General features: G+C 43.0%; 1 protein-coding gene across 1 annotated transcript in view; it reads left to right on the top strand.

The window, feature by feature from the left end:
* Positions 1-4,825: 4,825 nt before the first annotated feature.
* Positions 4,826-21,556, top strand: part of CMTR1 (cap methyltransferase 1) — a 47,648-nt gene continuing 30,917 nt past the window's right edge. Inside the window, exons 1-6 of the mRNA XM_017641541.3 lie at positions 4,826-5,010; positions 6,954-7,091; positions 15,432-15,580; positions 17,092-17,250; positions 19,796-19,888; positions 21,314-21,385. Of these exons, the coding sequence (XP_017497030.1) occupies positions 6,959-7,091; positions 15,432-15,580; positions 17,092-17,250; positions 19,796-19,888; positions 21,314-21,385 (606 nt within the window). The 5' untranslated portion in view covers positions 4,826-5,010; positions 6,954-6,958. The remainder of the gene's footprint in view (positions 5,011-6,953; positions 7,092-15,431; positions 15,581-17,091; positions 17,251-19,795; positions 19,889-21,313; positions 21,386-21,556) is intronic.

Raw genomic sequence — 21,556 nt, 5'->3', positions numbered from 1 at the left:
CCTCTCATTCCCAGATCTCTCAAGTTGCATCAGATAGCAGACATTCCGAAAAAGTCATTATCCAAACTCTTGATAGTGCCTCTTCATCTTCTTATCCCCACCCCTCTTCCCATTTCTCCTACTCTTCATTACAGCTCATTCAGGACACCACCATCTTTCTCAACCACACCCTTAACACAGCCAATTGTTTCTTGTGCGCATCACTACAGCGCCCACTGCTGGCCGCCATGCCCCTTAATATTTCCAACTACTCCTTCCATGCAGAAAGACAACCCCTCTGCCCCCTGGCAGACATACCCCAATGGGAACCAGAATACGCAGATAATCTCACCATCCACCACTGTGTAAGCCCAACTCCACCCCCTTCCAGCGCACTTCACTGCCTCTCTATCTACACCCCTACCTCCGGCTCTAAGACTTTTATGCAACCAGGACACTTCTTTTAGTGTAATAGCAGTCTTTTCAACTCACTGCCTCTCAACTCCGATACACCCTGCATTCTCGTCACCCTAATCCCACAGTTAACACTTTACAGCATGGCAGAATTCCTTGAGCTCCAACCTCCCTTGCCCTCGCGCACAAAAAGAGCTGCTTTCCTTCCCATCATAGTCAGTAGCTCTTTAATCACCTCAGCCATTGGGGCAGGGTTTTCGGGAGAAGCCTTGGGTCACTCTCTATAGGCAGTTAGAGATCTCAACGCCAAACTTGAGGGAGCCCTGACATCCACTGCCGATTCTCTAGCCTCTCTCCAAAGACAGGTCACTTCGCTAGCTAAAGTCACCCTTCAAAACCAGCGGGCCCTAGATCTGCTTACAGCCGAGAAGGGCGGCACCTGCGTCTTCCTCTGGGAAGAGTGCTGCTATTACATCAACGAATCTGGCATTGTAGAAACTGACATTACCAAACTCACCGACCTTGCCTCCAGTCTCCACTCTGCTTCCAATTCCAACCCATTCTCGTCAATACTAACAAACCCCCTCCTCACCTGGCTCTAGCCCATTGCAGGCCCCATAATAATCATTCTTCTCGCCTGTCTCTTCTTACCCTGTATAATAAAGTTCATCAAATCCCAAGTCGGAAAAATCTCTAATCAAGCTTTCAACCAGCTTTTACTCAGGAACTACCAGCTTCTGGCCACAGAAGATCCCTCACCCTCACGTGACCTCCTCACCACAAGCTGAGATGGACCCCTCTCTCCACTGGAAACTGTTCCTGGAAACAATAGCCGCAGACGCCTGGCTCCTGACACCCATATCCTCTTGGCCAACCTATGGTTACAGGGAACCTTCATTGATTTCCAAACCTGAAGAAGTCCACATCTACTCGTCCTTACTGCGGGGAGTCCTATCAACCCTTTCCTCCCAATCCTCAAGCCCTCACTCCCTTCTCCGCCCCTGTTCAGCAGGAAGCAGCCAGAGAGAAAGCAACGTCCACAAACCCATAGAGGAGAAAGGGGGGAATGAAGGGTCCCCACCAGTAAGATGGCAAACTTCCGGCTTCTCTTCGGGGTCCTCAGTTCCCGCCGGCGCCACCTGAAGCCCAATCACCTCTCGCCCCCCTCCCAATCCCAGCACCTAGCCAACAGCCACCAGCCCCATAGAAGTGACACCTCAATCAATTCATGCCCCCTCCTATATAACCCAGCACCTTTCCCTAATAAAGCGGAACTCTCCGGTGAATTGCTATGTGTCGCTCCTTTCCTTTCACTATCAAGTTGGGCTTTTCCTACCTTGATTCCCCTATTAGCCAAAAGTACTTTTAACTCTGAGACATACAACTCTTTACTATTTGCATGTCCCATTCTGGGCTCCCCGAAAAATACTTACCACTCTGGAATTGTACTCATCTACAGCCTGTTCTGTAGATAATTTTCTGCCACAGCCCGTTCTGCTGGCAACTCTGCTTTCGCGAAAGACTTCCGAGTACCTCAGACGTGGCTGTCTCCCCCTCCGTCCTGTAGGTCCCTGTTCGGGCGCCACTTGTCGCGGTCCAGCCGCAACAGTCGAACAGGGCTACCGAAGGACATGAGGAGACCGGAATAAAGGACACAAGAGAGATGGGGAGGGCTGACGCTCCTTCACGTCGCCGACCAGCAGCCAAGCTGCTTGCCTCGGCCGCTGCAGTTGGGCTTGAACTCACGAGTCTCATGCTCTACCGACTGAACTAGCTGCGCAGATAACTCCCAAGGAGTGCACCGGTTGCTCTCAAGCTGGTGCTTTCCCACGCTGCATTCAAACATGGGGGAAGGGACACAGCCCCGGCTCCAAACACTCCCCCCACCCCCACCCACTCTCTTCCCCCTTGGTAACCACTAGTTACTTCTCAGTGTCTATGAGTCTAATGCTGTTTTGTTCCTTCTATTTCGCTTTGTTTTTGTATTCTGCAAATAAGTGAAATCATATGGCATTTCTCCTTCTCTGCTTATAAATATACTCTTACTATTTAATGCTTTGCATTAAAATTAAAAATCACAAAATTTGTTCAATAGCTGTGTTTCAATATAATTGATTTCCTTTGTAATCCTATCCTTTCAAATTATTTTGAGAATGGGTCCATAAGCTTTATAAGATTACCAAAGGTATCTAAGGCACAACACTGTTAAGAACCCTGGTGAGGTAGAAAGACACTGAGCTTTAGAACCAAACAGACCTGGGTTTAAATGCTCATTTGGTGCTTCCTAGCTCTGCGATCTCGGGCATATCCAGTTAACCTTCATTCACCTTCCATACTTCCACAAATTCAATAAATGTCAATTGAGCACTTGCCATGATCCACTGTGCTAAATCTTATGGATTCAATACAAATAGACATAACCTTTCCTGCAGATATTTGAAAACTGAGTGGAGAAGGCAGACGAGTCAGTGGGTCTTTACACAACAAGGGTGGTTAATTGCTTTGCTAGCAGAAGGGTAGAGTGCTATGGGAGCAGGGGTGGGTCTCCCAACCCAGACTTGTGGGATCAGGAAAGATTTCTAGAGATAAGGACGCTAAACAGACCTCAGGAGTAAGCAGACATTAACCAAGTCAAGAGGGGGTAAAGAGTGATCCATCCAGGCAGGGGAATGAACCGTTAGAGGCAGGATGGGGAGAAGTAAGGGACCAGTAGCACAAGGCATGGCTACAGAAAGAATCAGACGGGAGAGTCTTGCAGTCATCATAAGAACATTAGCTTCATTCTAAGAGAAGTGAGAAGTCATTGATGGTGAGACAGGGACTGTGGGTGTAGTCAGAGTAGGGTGAGCACCTCCAGAAAAAAGCAAGGCAGGATATTTGCAGTCAGAGCAATGTAACTGCATGCAAGGAGACCCCCTACTAAAACTCTGTGCTAAACATTCAGCTCTAGAGTCATTCTTTAGTTAGATCAGTTGGTGTTCCCCAGATAAAGAAGAGTAGCACATGTTTACTTTATGCTAATCATTTATAATCATGTTGAAGATTTACTTTAACATGCTAAAAGGCCCAGGAGTATGTGCTGTTTTTCCTCCTTCAGATCTGATGAAGTGATTTTGCAACTGGGCAAACTAATTTAACATGCAAGCCCAGCCATAACACAGTAAAAGGCAAGAAGGATTCCACCTTAAAGATAAGATTGCACTTAACTTACTCTTTAGCAAACAATGCCTCAGCCCACCTTGGGGGCTGAGCAGGTGGCCTTGTGTCATATGCCCCCAGACCAAGATGCTGGTATTTCAGGGAGAAATCTAAAGAGTAGGAGGTTACTTGCATCAAGTTAATCGTAAATATCCTGGGACTGCTTAATAAGTCCACACCCCTAAGCTTTTTTTCATGTTCTCGAAAAATCCTCAACTGCCTATAAAACCTCCTAGACAACGCACTACTGGAGCTCTGTCTTCTCACCGTATCTCTAAATAAAAGCCTATACCAAGCTCTCCTACCTTGAGTGTTTGTGAAGCTCATTCTTTGGCTTCGTGAACAAGAACCCCGGCATCAATGGGAAGCTTTGATAGGATTAGAACACATTAAAAAAATTACTTTGGCTTTGTGGAGAATGCACTAGAGGGATCGCAACTGGAGGCTGACACAATGATTTGGAGATGATTTAAAAAATCCTGGAGAGTGTGCATGGTAGCAGCAAAGGGGATGGAGAAGAATGGATAGATGTGAGGGATAAGTTGGAGGTAAACTTAATGAAGTGTATATTAGAGGCTATGGGCAATGAGGGTAGAAGGGGCTTCCACAGATTTCTGGTTGGGCCAACAGCTGAATGGTGGTGCCATTCACAGGATAAGGCAGGCTTATAGTAGAACGTAAGGTCAGATTTCAATTTATGGTTGAGAGGTCCTCAGTGAGAAGGTTCCGCAAACTTTTGGCCATGTTGCCTGAAAATCGGAAGTGGGGTTTGGAATAGGAAGCTATGTGTGCCCATACGGTAAGATGCCATAGGCGGCACTCCTTCTTTTCTCCCTACCTTTGTTCAGCATTTGTTGAGGATGTACTATATCCTGAATTTTGGGGACACAGCAGTGAACACGAAGATTGTGTTTTTGCCCTCATTTTACCAAAAACTAAATTTACTTCTCTAAATTTGTTCTTAATCTGAAAAATGAAGAGAATGATGAGACTGAGATGAGACGATGGAGCGCTACTTGGCCCTTTCAATTTTCATATTTATTTCGGTACCCAAGAGCCGAAAGTATTTGATACTTTTGCCTTTTTGTATCCATTCCCGGAAGGTTTGCCGCGCAGGCGCCCTGGGCCGCCCTGGGTTGGGGTGGGGCGGGCCAGAGTACGAGCTTCCTTCCCCGGGGCCAGGACCCGGCCTGGAGGGGGGAGCCGGCTGTCTCGTGACGTCATCAATCCGCGCGGCCAGCAGGGCGGGACCCGAGCGCGACAGCGCGGCCGGCGGACCCAGGCTAGCTTGTGGGGAAACGAAACTGAGGGAGGTGGCGGCGGCTCTGGCAGCGGCAGGGCCAGGCCTGGTGGCGGCAGCAACGGCAGCCTGACGCCCACCCCGCTCCGCTCCCTGGCAGCTCACCCTCTCCCCTCAGCGTGAGTGCCGAAGCGCGGCCCGGGGGGAGTGAGCGGGCAGGCGCGCGGGCTCAGCATCCTCCTCCCCTCCACCGCCGCCCGGGCCCCACCGGCGGTCGTGACCGTCGCCGCCGCTTCTTCCCGCCCCTCCCTCACACTCGCCACCGCACTCCAGACCGCTCCTCCAGCTCCTCGCAGCCCGGGCCGCCGCTGGCAGAACGTCTCTGCGTACGCACTCACACGCTCACGTTATCTTCAAGTGGAAAGCCTGGCCCGGGGAGATGGGAGTTCTCACTTATCCCCGTGGATAGGGGTGGCAGTGCGAAACCGAGACCCGGGGAGAGAAGACCGGAGAGGGGATTTGAACCCCCTCCCTGGGGGAGCAGCAGGGAGAACCAGGCTTTCTGCCTAACACTTCGAGAAGTTCCCTGCTGGGGCACATGCTTCTGGCCTGTACAGTCACTTGAGCTGGGCAGTGGTTAACTGCGGCCTTCCACTCTCGGGCCTCAGTTTTTTTCCAGTGGAAATAGAGAAGGTTGGCTTAGATGATTTGGAAGGCCCAAATCTAAGTGGTTTGGGGAGGAGCATCAGTATCTCCAGCTTTCACAAAACTATTTGCTCTCCTTTTCTTGCACCTACCCCAACACAGTCCATATTGAGTTTCCTGTGCCTCTAATCTCCCCAGTGAGTCGTTAAAAATCAGAGGGCTCTTTTAGCTTTTGTTATGGTCCTTTTTTTTTGCAGGGGTGGAGAGGGAGGCTAGCTAGGGTGGCCAGATTTAAAGTGAAATGTGGATCAACCTGGTCTTGCTTTCTGTTGCTACAGTGTTTCCCATTCTCCCTATTTCCCCAGGATAGCCCCTGCCCGTGCCTAGTAACAGGCTGCCTGCTTAACATGAGACTATGTTTTGGGTTGACTGGCTCATTCTTGAGCTGGAGAGAAGTGAAACGTGACTCTGGGTTTTGTGAGGTTGAGGGATCTTTGGATTTCATTGCTTTCTTGCTGCTGTGACCCATGCTGTTAAGTTTGTTCTTGTGCCCTTTCCCCTCCCCTCCTCCAAGGGATTGCAGTCCAGTGGTCACCCACCTATTTGCTTCTGTTTTGAGTCCCCTTTTTTCTGAGTCTTCTTAAAACCAATGGTTGCATGTAAATTCCACTGTATTCATTGCTACTGTTGCTTGCTCTTAAACTTGATCATTCCTTAAGATTTCTGGGTCTCAGAATCTTCATTTCATCTCATTTTTTTTCTCATGCTTACCTTTCATGTACCTATGGTGTCTGCCTGTTTCCATTTCTTATTTTGTGGAGGTGGGTTCATGTTCTTAAAATTATTGTTTTTGTGCCTGAGTCCACTGATATAATAGCTACCTCTGTCCCAGTAACTTTCCCACTTTTCTATTTCCTCAGTTCTAAGTCAACCACTTCTATTCCTTACTCTGGTTAAAAAATTTTTCCAGTTCTTTTATGTTTTCAAACATCCTGAAGTAAACCAAAACCAGTGTTTGTATCATATTATGTAATCTATTAATTGTCCTGGTAAAATAATAATGGCCATGGAACAATTCTAGGATGGTCCCTTCATCTTGGAAATACTGGTTGATATTCATTAGATTTCATAATTCCCAGTGTACATTGTTGTTACACATAGCCAATGTTGTATGAAAAGTATAGACTGACAAGTACCCAAGGCCTTTCTTCCCCCTGTGGCTTGTGGAGTTGATCCATGACTTTTGGTATGTAACTCCAATGGCCCAGAGGCCTCTGGGTCTATGAATACCACATCTTCCAGTGAAACTCGTATCTGTTATTGAAAACCAGAGGTTGGCTAGCATTTTCATTCTAAGGAAGAGGGTGTTCAAGTGCTGGTGCTAGAAGCTGTTTGGAGTTGCCAAATCCCATCCAATTGATGATTTATGCTTGGGAATCCCTGCTCTGAGGGCAGCTATTGGGATTTATGGTTGCAGTAACCATGAAAAGGAGGAGTGATCCAGAATGCACTGCTCCAATCAAGAAGCAGAAGAAGAGAGTTGCAGAGCTTGCCCTGAACCTCAGCTCTACATCTGAGGATGAGCCTCCCTCTTCTATCAATCATGCAGCAAAAGGTATGCTTGCTTGTGTAGTCTGAGGCCACTGGTCATCTGGTTATTTGAATCCCTGGTGCCTGAACTGGGCAGAATACAGCCTATTGCCCATTGGGGAGAATTAGGCAAAACAACAGAGAAGTGTTGACTGTAGACTCTCTTCCCTTCTGCCATTCTCTTACTATGTGTGGAGAGCTTTTTCAGAAGTGCCTTAGTTCTCTCGCCGGTCCTTCTGTAGGTGATACTCTTTTGCTGCCTTGAACTAGTTGGAAGAAGTGATGAGCATTGAGTGCCCTGTGCTCTTAATTGCTTTGATCATCCTGTGTTTCGTTCGTGGGATGGACTCTTTGTTAGAGTGATCTGGCCTAATTCCCCTCAGGTTTTTTCATTCTGTTTTTTTCAATTCTCCCAGCAGTTGTGATCAGAAACACCCAAATGAACTGGAGCATCACTGTGTTAATTGTTTACATTAAGCTCAAAGGATTTCACTCATCTGGCTGAAGCTAACATTTTGCTTTGCCTATTTTTTAGAGTTGTGGACATTCACAGTTTTCACACATGCTTTCTGTGAAAAATTGTTAAATTTCTAGGAGATTGTCTAAATACCAAGCAATTAGAAGTAGCTCTATTTGCATTTACTTGCCAGGTGTATTAATTTCCTAGGGCTGCTGTAACAATTACTACAAACTGAGTGGCTTAAAACAAAAATTTATTCTCCACATTGCTAGAGGGCAAAGCTGAAAAATCAAGGTGTCAGCAGGGCCATGCTCTCTCCTAGGACTCGTGGGAATACCCCTTCTTTGCCTCTTCTAGCATTTGGTGGTTGTGTGTTCCTTGGCTTGTAGCAGTATAACTCCAGGCTTTGCCTCTGCCTGCCTTCTGTGTGTCTGTGTTCAGATTTCCCTCTTCTTATAAGGACCTTAGTCACTGGATTAGGGCCCACCCTAATCTAATATGACCTCATCTTAATTTGATCCTATTTGCAAAGAGGCCTTATTTCCAAATGTCATGTTGGCATGTACTGGGTGGACATGATCTTTTGGGGGATGGTATTCAATCCAGTATACCAGCAGTTTTGCATTTCAGATCCTCTGTTGGATTACTGGTAAACTGGAATGAAATTTAGTAACAGATTGGTGACTGAGAAGGTGTGAAGTATCCTTTGAGAGTGGTAGAAAACAGGATTTATTCACAAGTAGAGGCTAACTGAAGGGCAGTTAGTCATCAGCTGTACCAAGAAGCTGATCCAGAGAGAAGCTTGACAGGTGGTATAGCTGAAGCATTTGGTGTAGCTGTGGTCCCAGCTGGAAAATGACTCTCTCATAACCTGTGTGGAGATATGTGTGCGTTTAAAGTGGTTAAAATGTATTCCAGGATAGGTGAGAAAGGCTTGTGTACTTGAGGTTACTAAGTGAGGAGGCAAAAGCATAAGATCATTGGTTGTAGGAACTGTTGAGGAAAGGGAGTTTTGCTTCTTATCAGGGATTTGAGCAGCTTGGTAAAGGTAGACTCTCCTTGAGTAGGGCTCTGGAGTATTGTGAGATGGCCTACAAGGGCAAAAGGGTCAGCCTCTGTGGAGAAATGAATGATGCTCAGTTGGTGGAGATGTCTGGTTCTAAGGGAATCTTGGGGAATATTTGCTCTTAGTAACGTCTCTTTAAAGTCAGAAGAGAACAACTCCCAGATAGAGGAAGGTATATGGTTAAGGATCTTTCAATGGAACAGTCTGATTTAAATTTCAAGGTTTAAAAAAATGTGATTGTGAATTGAGATTATCTCCAACGCCCTTGAATTGTACCAAATAGCTTTAACCTTTTCTGAAAGTAGCACTGTGTGACTCAGGCTTGACTACTGCTGTTATGTGTACAGAATGGAAATCTAGAGGTGGCCAGTACCTCGTATGTATCTGGCAATGGGCCATTTGGTCCCTTTCATTTGCAGAAAATGAGGCAGGAGGCAGAGGCCAACAGCCATTGCTAGATTTCCCTGGGTCGGCTTATTTTAGGAAGGGATAGCTCCACATTGACACAAAAACTCGTGAGGGCTAGAGTCTGATGTCTTCATCAGCAAGATTGTTCTCTGTGCTTCTCCCCCTGAACCCCAAGTCTGGCATGGAGTAACTTGCTCAGTAAATGTTTATTGAATAGAATTGACAGAAGACAATAGTATTATCTTTTCCAGGGAGTTAAAAAGCTCTACCTCTTTTATTTTGCCTGTCACTCCTAGAGGAGTGACAGGCAAAATAATACAGAAGATCATTTTATTAAGTGCTTAGCATTTCTATCATCTGCTCTGTATTGGCTCCTCTTAGGCGTGCTTTGGATAGTTTAGTGTCTCACCAGAAACTACATGTCCCCTGAGATCTGTATGCAGCTTTCCTAGTCAAGACATTGCATTAAAGCAGGTGTGTTTCCTTTTACTCCAACCACTTCTACCCATTGAACAGATAATTGAAAATTGTTCTTTAGGGAGTACAAAAAGGAAAAGGAAAAAAGCCCTGTCTGCATGGGCTTTATTTGTGCTCTGCTAGATTAGTGTGATGACTCATTTATAGATCTATTTAGTTTAATCAGTTTGTTTATTTTACATTATTGATAAGGTAGCTGCATTGCTGGGGCAGAGTCAGACATCTGACCAGAGTAAAGAAAAAAAGAGATGTTGTTGTCATGGCCAGTGTGGCATTATATGTTCTTTTGAGCATTTTAAGAGGAGTTTGAAGGCATTTTCAAGCCTAAATAAACTGGGAAATTTGCTGTTAAATAATAGCATATTGAAGTACAGAGGGGCATATGCAGGTCATTTTGTTCTTTTTGGTTGTTTTTCACAGGTGAACTGTGGTCTAGACCCCAAGACAATTTCCTTTTCTCCTGAACTGTGCATCCAGTGTGTGCTCCTGGCTTTCTAGTGGCCCTGCTTCTTCACTGGCACCACAGTAAAAGCACCTTCCCCTCCGCCAGGTTTAATTCTTCTGTAAATATGCTATTTTCCCTGAAACACCTTTGCTGTCCTATCAGCTCAGATTCATGACCTTAATCAAAAACTTCCTTTATCAGTATCTGCTAAATTGCTCTAATGAGTTACCATTTGTCTGCCATAAAGGACAAATTGAGTCTTTAAACAGGAATGAGTACATTCCAGAGCAATTGTTAGGCAGGATGTGATGTTTATATAAAAATCCATAATTTATTCTTCTGTGTCTGTGTGGTGCTCACCTTGGCCACTGGTGTTTGGAACCGCCCTTCTTTGTGTGTTGTCACTGTCACTTTTAATCTTGGCATGTTAGCTCTACTGCTTACTGCCATGTGAAATGTTTGCCAGCACCTGGGGAACCTCTGTTTCTTCTATAAAGGGAGCCCTTCTTTAAAATGACTTAAGAGTAATGATTTCTATGAAGTGAAGATAAAATCTTAAATGAAACCTTTAAATATAGTATTTTGAGCTCTCTGGTAGGTTTTAGAAGGGGAGCTTTTGGGGAGGTAAATGGGAATGTCACCAGCTTTGTCAGGTTCTTAATGAAACTAATGATTTTGATAGACTGACCTTATTAGTCGTGTTAATTTATATCCTCATTACAGGACTGCTCACTGTTTGCTAAATTCTTATCGGTCTTGGAAGGCTAAATGTCCTCTTTAGTTCTTGCTGCAGCCATGACAGTTGTCTCCTTTTCATCTGAAAAGATTGCCTCCGAAGGTCCAGGGGTAAAAATGAGTAGTGGCTGTGGCAGTCTGTGGACATCAGGACTAATCTAGGGAACTTTGTCTTAAATTATGTCACACTAAGAATTTGCTTCAAATACCACATGAAATAAAAGAGAGAAATGAGGCTTATCTGCTTATCTAGCATACTTCTTGATCTCACAAATAAATGCCTAGGAGGATGATATTTTAGCTCCTTTTAACTTCACTTTCAGAACCTGGACAGGACAGCTGTATACTTAGGAAAGAGGAATGAAGCAAATCTTTCTGCTAGAGTTGGGCTGGAATTTTACACCAAAGTCATCACTGATTTGCCTAATGAGGCTTTCACCCAAATGTGGTTCTCCCTGCCACCTTGGTCCAAAAATATTATGACAACAAAACAAAAAATCTTTTTCTCCCTCTCTGAGTTTTAAGGGTGGCAGGGGCCCTGCATGCCCAGAAATGATACTCATACCATTGGTGGGTGTGCATCGATGGGTCCTTGAGCAAACCAAACAGCCTGGCAATTCTGTAGGGCTGGACCAAAGGCATACTCTCCTTTGAGAAGGCTACCAGGTTTTCCTAACCTCTGCATAGATAGGCCTATGAATCTCCAGATGGCTGGTTTCGAAAGGAGTAGGAACTGATTTAACATTGTAGCTTCTGGTTAGTCAGGACCCTGGATTCCTGGGCTGCCTGGAAGGAAATTTTATGGCTGTGCTCAGGGAGCTGCCCACATTCGTGGTACCACCTCTTTCTGTACTAAGCAGTACAGGTTGAAGGCATGGAAGCAACTGAGTGAAGAGAATCTGCACCTTTGGAAGTGTGGTTCTTTAGCATGTGGGTGCTCTGTTGCAGAGCCTATATCTCTCCTCTGCATAGGACATGATAGATGAGAGGCCCAAGCTTAGTCTTGAGCCACTTAGGACTCTTTCCACTCAGATATCCCCTGAAGATTTCTCTAGAAAGGAACCAAATTCTTTGCAAAGCTTGGAATGGCACTTTTATTTCTTTATAGCTCAATTTTTCTTACCCTAATTTTTAAACTAATATATTCTTATTTCTCATACAGAAATGCAGAAAAGATCAAAACAGAAAATAAATATCACTGCACCTCTCAGTTTCCATGGTTACTCATTGTTAATGTTCTGGATCTTTCCTTCTGAGAGGCACGTTTTGGCATTCTGCAGTGTGTGCTGCATTAGTCCATGTAAGCAAGTTGGCTCCTTATTAAGGGAATTGGATAGTCACCTTAAGAGGAAGTGACAGATTTGGTGCCTCTCATACAGGGATATTCTCAACCCAAGTTCCTCCTTGCCTAACTGCTTAGGAACCAGAATGTTGGTTTTCTATTTACTGTAATTTTTCATACATGTTCACCTACCTTTTGCAAAATGTATATCCCTGTTTTTATTTATTTATAAATAAATACAAATAATTTATTTATAAATAAATACAAATATGAATAATTTAAATTATTATAGCATATTTATTTTAGCTATTAGATTTTTAAGCTCTCTAAGGATAGGGTTATTACTTTTGGGTAGTACCCCATTATTTATAGCATGGACCTGGTCCATTAACATGTCTTGAACCAAAATTGTTGTCTGGTCTATTAAACAATATCAGTGTTTTGTTCTCTAACAGATCTGATGGATGTCCTGTTTCAACCTACTTGTGGTGTAGGGGTTGCTAAATAAAAAGTTCCAGGTGGGCCCAATTCTTTGTTAGGATATTGGTATTGCATCCTTATGCTTTAAGTTTTTGTTATTGTTGTTCCACTGGTTTGTTTTTTTTTCTTAAGTATTTAAAGACTGTATCTTTTTTTAGAGCAGTTTAAGGGTCATAGCAAAGTTGGGAGAAAAGTACAAAGGTATCCTCTGTACTCCCTGCCCTCACATATGCACAGTGTCCCATTATCAACATCCCTTACCAGAGTGGTACATTTGTTGTAGCTGAGGAAGCTACACTGACACATCATTATCACCCAGAGTCCATAGTGTACATTATGGTTTACACTCGTACACTCTGGGGTTTGGACAAATGCATAATGGTATATACCCTGTTACTTCTGAGGGCTGGTCTTGCACTACTTGTATGAGGTGTTGTAAGAGAAAATATACATTTTAAAAAAAGGAAATATAAGGAGCGGTACATTCAGTAGATGCTTAGCAAGGATGACAGCTGGGTGACAATTCTTTACATTCACTACAGTAAGCACTTAATTTCTGTTAAGTGGAAAGCCTCAGTCCAGGTGTTAGAGATGGATGTCTGTCTGTGACACAGTTCCCACACTTTAGGAGTGACTCTGTCCAAGGGGGTGGTATGTGATGATAACAGGCGATGTGGTGAGTGCTGTGCTGATGGTATGAATACTTATGGTACTGGAGCACAGTGGAAGGGAGAACGAGGCCTGGGTGCTGGGGAAGGCTTCCCTCTCCTCCAGTGTCAACCCCTTAGCAAGTTTGTGTTCATACAGGGCAGTGGATGGATCTGGGCACATAGGCTTTAGAATCATGATGTAATCTTCAAGTTATGACTAGTACCTGAATAGTGGCCATCTTGGGTATATAAAGAATTGGTTTACACAGCTGCCCTCTGTGGCTTTCTTAGTACCTCCCACCACAAGCAGCCAAGCTTTGTCTCACCATCTCTTCTCAGGGACTTCCTTTCTTCCTTAAAGGAATTATGCCACATTGCTAAATTAGTTGTTTTCCCTTATTTATTAATTTAAATAATACAGTCATAAATATATTAGTTCATAAATAAAAAAATACAAAAAGATAGCCGGTATAAACTCTAGTGATATTAAAATGTAAATCAAATTTCCTTTCTTTCACTTTCACTTGTCCCAAGTAATCATTTTGGTACTCTATCCCTATTCCTCAATCCCTGAGTATGTGGATAATTACTTTTATTGGTTGTCTTCTGTATCTTTCCTTCCAAAATCCCCTTTTGTAATTACAAGAAATAAAAACATACATTCTTATTTTTCTTCTTTCATACACAGGAGTTAGGATGCCATGCTCATGCATATGGTCTAGCTCTTTCTATTATTCATTTGCTAATGTGTCTTGGTGATCTATTCATTTCAGTATATAGAGCAGAGATTCTCAAATTTTCTTGGTTCTTGGCACCTTTGGTGTTGCCCTAACTTTTTTCTCTATGCCCCTAGGCCAAAAGAAATACCTAACAATTCAGTTTACTAAGTATTTATATCTAAATAACAAGTATTTATATCCTAACAACAAATAGATGTTTAAAAGAATAATGCCCATAAATTGAAAAAAACCTTTATTCTTAAATAAGCACAGTTAATTATCAGCGAGATATGTATACTGTCGAGCACTGTACAGCTTCTCTTTGGGATCAGATTGGATACCACCACCTTCATTTCCTGTTCTTCATTCTTCTTGGCTTACAATTTATACTATTTTCGATGGGAATATGCAACAATTATTAACCAGATTTTTGAGATACAGTCTATTTCCCAATTTCGGTTGGTTTGCCTGAAGTTCCCTTCCCTCCCCTTGCCCCGCCTTTTTCTCCTCCTTGGCTCTTTTCCACATCTCCCCCTGTGAGCCAGCTCTTCCCTGGGCTGTGCTGTAGATTCACCCTCTTACCTTTAAGTTTGAAGGACCATGAAAACACAGGGAACTGGGGAGATAAATACCAGAAACTGTTAGTCTGATGACTGAATTGTTGGAAATGGAACCAGGTATGAATAAAATTATATTGGGTTGAAATAACCCTCAAGTCAAGAAATTCATATATCTATTAAAGAGAGGGAAGGAGCCAGTCATAGGGAATATTTGGAATATCCCACTTTTGGCCAGGAGACAGGTAACCCATCTCCTGCCATTTCATTGGCAGCTGCTCGGATGAGCCTTATTTGGAGTCCTTTGGCAACAAAGTTGTTGACTGTGAAGATAACGGCTTAGCTTACTTAGACTATCAGCTCCCTCCAGAAACCTGGAGCATGTAGGTGCAGCTCTTCTACTGTCCACCTCAGTGGCACTGCCTGAACATGTCCCTCTCATCCTTCCTTCCTTTCCTCTTCTTTCTTCCTCCCTTCCCTCCACCCCCTTTTTCTCCTCCCTGGCTCTTTTCCATGTCTCCCCCTATGAGCCAGCTCTTCCCTGGGCTGTGCTGTTGATTCACCCTCTTACCTTTTAAGTTTGAAGGACCATGAAAACAAAGGGAACTGGGGAGATAAATACCAGAAACTGTTAGTCTGATGACTGAATTGTTGGAAATGGAGCCAGGTATCAATGTTTGGAAATTGTTCAAATAATAAATAGCAGCAGCAGAAATAACAACTATATATATATATATATCTTCAATAAATACATTTTATGTTTACCATTGTATTTTCAAACACATTTCATTTAATTAGATAGTACCTGTGAGGCAGGTACTACCATCCCAGTTTTGTAGGGGAAGAAATTGAAAGGATAGGGAAAGAAAACTGATATTTCTGAGCTGCCATTGTGTGTAGGAACTTTCAGTGACTTGTCCAAGATTATACATTAAGAGATAGAGAACACATTTCACCTGGGGTCATTTAGTGAACTTTGTGTGTGCAGTGCACATATGGACACTAGTTGAATAAATGAAACCTGGACTTGTAGAAGCTATGTTGTTCCATAGACTCACCTGAACATTTTACTTTTTTCTTTTCCAGCATCTACCAAAAGCCTTAGTGGGTCTGACAGTGAGACTGAGGGGAAGCAGCACTGCTCCGACTCTTTTGATGCGTTCAAAGCAGACTCTCTTGTGGAGGGAACTTCTTCTCGCTATTCCATGTATAATAGCGTCTCTCAGAAGCTTATGGTATGTCAGCACTTGGGTTGGGTTTCTAGAGCTCTACTATTAGAATGAGAGAAGGGGAATTGTAATATAAAATGAAGAAAAGCTAGGGCGTGAGTTTTTCCTCTGCTTTCCAGCTACTGAAATTTAGTAGAGAGAGTATGGCCTCTATTCAATAGAACTGTCTTACCACACTTGAGTCATCTATGGGAGGTGGCTGCTCAGGCCTGTTTCTCCTGTCCTGTCCAAGGTTAGATGACCCTTTGGTCTCCTTATAGAGTTCTTTTGAGCATGTGTGAACATATTTGCCTACACATCCATATGTGTGTTGATCAGTAAAGAGGCTTCATGCTGAATTTTTGCTCTAGTGAGTGGTCTCAAAAGAAATGACTAAAATCCTGCTCACTCCCAGGTGTCTGAACAGTCTTTTGTATTACTTCCCAAAGGAAGCCTAGTTCTCCTTCCCAGCTTCCATTCTCCATAGACTTACCACAAGGAGGAAGGTGAATACGAAGACATGCTTACTTTCCTCATCGAACTTTAGTGTATGTGCAAAGGTTAGGGAAATCCAAGTTGCCTTCTCTCTAGCTTCAGAAAAATTATAGCTGACTTCTCCATTTTCTGTTGGATTTATTCAAGAATGAGATCTACCACTTCAGAGGACATAGTCAGTTGGGACACAAACTTTGGGGAAGTAGAAGATGGAGAAGTTTGTGACTCAGTAACCTCTTTGACCTAGAGAAGGGTTGGTGGCTACCTTCTCTAGTAGGTAGGAATTCCACCCAGCTTTTAAACTGGTGGTGCTCTTTGCAAAGGGAATTACAGACCCTCTAGGGGAATTAGATCTTCTTTTAAAATCAGACAAGGGTCTGTGGGGTTTGGGATTTGGGTTTCTGATTTTCGGGATATATAACTAGGCCCAGTGACACTAGAGTTTAGTGTGAGTTTATAGACAGTGTGACATTTAAAAAATGTGTTCAGGATCTTATAGTACCTTCTATACCTCAGTTTTAAATGAAGTAATTTTTCAGTTAATCTCTTGATTAAGAGGGCTCCTACAAACCCTCATTGTCCTTGCCTAGTAAGTCTCTTTGACTTGCTAAGTGTAAGACAGAAGTTGCCGCTTGAAGCGGTTCCATTTTAAACTATGTCCTGTTTATCAACTGTACTCTAGATCTGCTTTTCACTTAATCAGACAAATTAGCTGGAAGAGTAGCTGTGCAAATGTCCAGTGAGATTCATTACATACTCTTGGTGCTTTTAATTATAGCTATGAGGTCCCTTCTCATTTACCCAACTTCTGGTTGCCCTAGACTTTCACCTCCACAGTAGACCGCCACTGGGCCTACAGTTAATCTACAATTACCTGTTTGTGTTTTTTTCCTTCATTAGGTTAGGATGAAAACTTTATGCCTTATCTATGTAGCTCAGGCTTTAGCACAATGTCTGGCACATTATAGAGGCTAAATAAATGTTTATATAAATGCTCCATTATTATCTGTTTATTTAATGCTACATTGCTTCCCTTTTTTCAGGCTAAGATGGGCTTCAAGGAAGGCGAAGGATTGGGTAAATACAGCCAGGGTCGGAAGGACATCGTTGAGGCGTCTAATCAAAAAGGTAGAAGAGGCTTGGGTCTGACACTGCAAGGCTTTGACCAAGAATTGAATGTGGACTGGCGAGATGAACCAGAGGTAACTGGTGTGGAGAGGAGGAGGCAGGAAAGCCAGTTGTGTTTTTGGATGTATGGTTTTAAATTAAGTAGCCACATTAGCCAAATCAGAAGTTTCCAGAGGCTGTATGGTCAGGGTGGTTAGTGGAGATTGGAATTGGTTTCTTATGTGGAAGATACTTGGGCTGTCCAGAATGGAAAACAGAGGACTAGATAGAGATGATAGGATGTGGATTTGTTCCCTGTTGCTTCATACAGGACTATCTAAGACTAGTGAGTAGAAGATGCCAGAAAGCAGAGTTTGGTTCCACAGAGAACTTCGATAAATAGATAAAGCTTGCCACAAGTGACTAAGATATCTCAGAAGGTAGTTAGCTTCTTATGCCAAGAGGACTTAGGTGTGCCCAATGAGAATGTACTCTCCCATTGTGTAAGTGACTGCATTAGAGGCTCTTGGAGGCCCTTGTATCTCCACAGATTTATGCCATCCCAGTTCTATATAGGTGTTTATTTCATACATCTTTTCTGTTGTGGGTTTAGTCTACTTATCTATTTAGTACTGGTTTGTTTTAACTGTGAATACTAAGAGACTAATCCCTTTTCATGGCACAGATGATGTTGAGATTTTATTTTTATTCATTTATTTAGTCCTACATTATTCCATAAATGATTTGAGGTAGGGACAATAAAAGCACCTAAACATAATGAGGATATATTACCATTACAGAGTCAAAACTGGAGAAAATAGAATACAAATGTCCAGCCTTTTACATAATTGCTGTAGTTAGCAGATGTGGCTGTGAACTCTGGAAAATTGATATTTTGTTTCCTTGATATTCCAGTTCAGGAAAGAACTCGCATGAACCCATACATGATGAAGCCTAAAAAGGCTTCAAAGTAAGATGCAGACAGCCAGAAGCTGTTGGGTTCTGGAGGTGGTCTTGTGTGTTGCCTTGTAGTTGTAAGGAGACAAGACCAGGAGAAGAGCAGATGAGACAGTGCACAGTAGGGTAAATATATATAATTGGGTATTAGATGTAGGTTTTTACGTGAAAAATACTTGGTGCTTTCCATGTCCTCATGTGTATGAAAACCAGTAGAGATTCCCAATCTTCTCAGTGGGACAGAATTAGAACTAACTTGGCTAAACTTGGAATTTAGAAATTTGCCCATAAAAATCTCTGTTTTTAATGGAGACACACTACTGAAATTCCTTTTTGAGGCAAGGCTGTCCTAATCACCATTTACCATAGTTTAGTTTTTCTCTTACAAAAGATGCCCTATCTTTTGGTTGAGAGGGTGGCTCAACTATTAGCTGGTATCCACTTCTTTAAGGTAGATGGGTCTGGGTAGCCTGAGGTTAATATCCAGTTCCTGGACTCATTGCAAGGCAAATGCTTAATGGCTACTGCAGCCCAGAAATGTAGAATGCAAAGTTTGACCCTTTAGAGGTCCAGAGTGTATATGGGCTTCTTTTTTTTTTTTTACTAGATTTTAGTATTTACAACTATTTATACTTGAAGGTGAAGGATTTGACCAGTGTGGGGGAAAGGGGGAGCCATGATTCATTGTCAGATTCATTGACAAAAGACTTCAGTAATTTTTCTTTTTAAACTCTTTTTCTGTTGAGAGTGGTTGGCTTGTCCTCAAGACCCTGCATTGTGTTACCATTTTATGCCTTTCAGAGCATGTAATATTACCTTTCATCACATTGCTTCAGTTTGCAATGGTGAATCTCTTCTTCACACTTGCTTGGGAGGCAGTGTGTCAAGTGGCCATGCAGGTTAGCCACCTGTTTAGATTTTATAATTTATCTCTCTCTAGCCCAGTGAACTTAGCCCTGGCTGCACATTAGAATCATCTGGGACTTTTAAAAAATGGACTTATTCTCTCTCCCTACCTCAGGCAAGGAGAATACTACACTTTGAGGGTGGGGCCCAGGCATTACTACTTTTTAAAAGGACTACAGATGATCCTAATATATAGCCAGGATGAAAACCACCGTTTTAGCTTGATAAGGAAAATAATTGAAAAATTAAAAGGAAACATCATTAGAGATGCTGGTTTCTGTTCTGTTTTGGAATGCATAGGCAAGGAATCCTATTTATTTGGTGAATAACAAAGGCATCCGGAGGTGAGACTCATTGCCATACAGTCTTCCTGATGTAATTACCTTACGTAGACTTATATCCCATGTGTACTTCTCTCTGTCCCCACTACTCTGTAGGCCCCTTGGGTCAAGGACCATGGCTTTTTAACTTTGAATTCTGAGGCCTTAGCATATAATAGGTATTCATCAAATAATACTGGAACAAATGAAAGAAACCTTGATGGTTTGGGAAGTTTCTAAGGATTCAAACCAGAATCAAAGCTGACCTTCAGAAATTAAACTTTAGAATTCTGGCACTCAGTCTCATGTCTGACCACTGCATTTGGCCTCAGTTTCCTTGACCATTCGCACTCTGTCTTGAGTACCTCTTGATTGTTTTGGGGAAGTCCTGATGAGTTGGGGCAGAGACCCAGAGGGTCTGCCTTATCTGGCTTACTTTCCTCTCCTTTGTTTGTAGCCCAGTGCCTGTGAGCAGGTGTCATGGTTCCCAGAATGTACCACCGAAATTCCTGACACTCAGGAGATGAGCGATTGGATGGTTGTGGGAAAGGTAGGACTTCAGAAAAGTGTACCCTGAATTCTTGGCATTTATCTCCTGACTTTTCTCCTCCTCTAGTCCAGCGTGTATGCCTGTATGCTCAGAGTTGAAAGAAAAATGGGAGCCTGATCATTCTGGCAGGAATAAAGCTGTGTCAAGAGGGTGTGTCAAGGGCTTTACAGATGTGGTCCTGGGAGATGCAGCAGACAGGATTTTTTTTTTCTTCTTGTCATTTTACTTGCAAGGCAGCACAGAATGCATAACTTTTACCTTCCTCATAGATGCTTTTTAGAGTAACATATGCATCTGTGTTTATTCTGGTTAGTGCTGGGCACCATTCCAGGTAGATGAAAAGATACTATCCCTGTTCTCAGAAAGTAATGAGGGAGTTGTTATAAGGAAATTTGTAAGAACAAGAAAAATTCTACCAAATCAATATGGTCTAGAGAGCTCTCCTCAAAGCATAGGGCCCCTGGGGATCTCCAAGACCTTTCAGGGACTCTACAAGGTCAAAGTTATTTTCATAATGATCCTAAAAGTTGTTTGCCTTTTTTACTCTTATTCTCTCACAAGTGTCCAGTGGAGTTTTCCGGAGACTGTGACGTGATACACAACCAATTGAATACAGATGTGGAGAGGAGAATCTAGCTGTCTCCTGTTAAGCCACATAATAAGAGATTTGCAAAAATGGAAAACAGTGCCATCCTTCTGCTAAGTTTTTTTGAAATATGACTGTTTTTCATAAAAATATGTTATTTATGTTACATAACATGCTCTTTTAAACTGAATTAATATTTTTAAATTTTATCAGTTTTAATTTCTAGTAATAGACATCAATCAATCAATCAGTCGATCTGTATCTCCCACATAAACAAAAGCTCTTTGGGGTCCTCTGGTTTTGAGGAGTATAATATCTGAGAACACTAGGCTTTGAACATTGTTGGTTTGGAGGTAGCCTTATTCAGACATGAGGTTGCACAAGATAACACTGTGAGGCTCCCTTGAGCCCTTATTTTTACTGACGCTACCAGGTCAGTGCCTAGTGTCCTGTATTTATACTTGTCAGAGTACGAGCTTCCTGTTGAAGGCCTGGCTTCTGTCATTTGGAGCAGCCCTTACCCTTGTGCCTTGGTGCTCCAGGGGCAGACAGCTTGAATGTCTCCTTCCTGTTTGCTTTCCTCAGCCTCGGCATTCAAGAGTCTTGTATCCATATGGTGCTCTAGTCAGAGCACCCAGGAGACTGCTTCATCTTACAGCCATCTGGAGTATTGCCAGAGGGATTTAGGATTTTCCCTTTCTTGCCCTTCAGGGATTAATATTCCTTGGGAGGGACTCAAGCCCCTTCCTGCTCTCCTTACTCATAACCTTGTTTCTCCATTCATCCCCCTCCAAATGCATTGCAGGTGGTCATTATAGATTGTTTTCTTCTTCCCATAGAGAAAGATGATTATTGAAGATGAAACAGAGTTTTGTGGGGAAGAGCTACTCCACAGCATGTTGCAGTGTAAGGTAAGGCCTTGTGGCTAGAGCTGAGTTGAAAACCTTGTGTGAGGGACTGTGCTAGGCTTTTCTAGTTCTGAGTTGCTTGAAGGGGAGCCGAAGTTTAGCTAAGGTTTTTCTTGGAGATCAGCTGTGCAGCTTGATGTATTTATCCTAGATGTCTTTTTTCCTGGTTATTGT

This window comes from Manis javanica, chromosome 16 (genome assembly GCF_040802235.1).
Source record: "Manis javanica isolate MJ-LG chromosome 16, MJ_LKY, whole genome shotgun sequence".
Classification (NCBI taxonomy): Eukaryota; Metazoa; Chordata; class Mammalia; order Pholidota; family Manidae; genus Manis; species Manis javanica.
The sequence above is the reverse complement of the archived record's forward strand: the minus strand, read 5'-3'. Positions and strand labels throughout refer to the sequence as shown.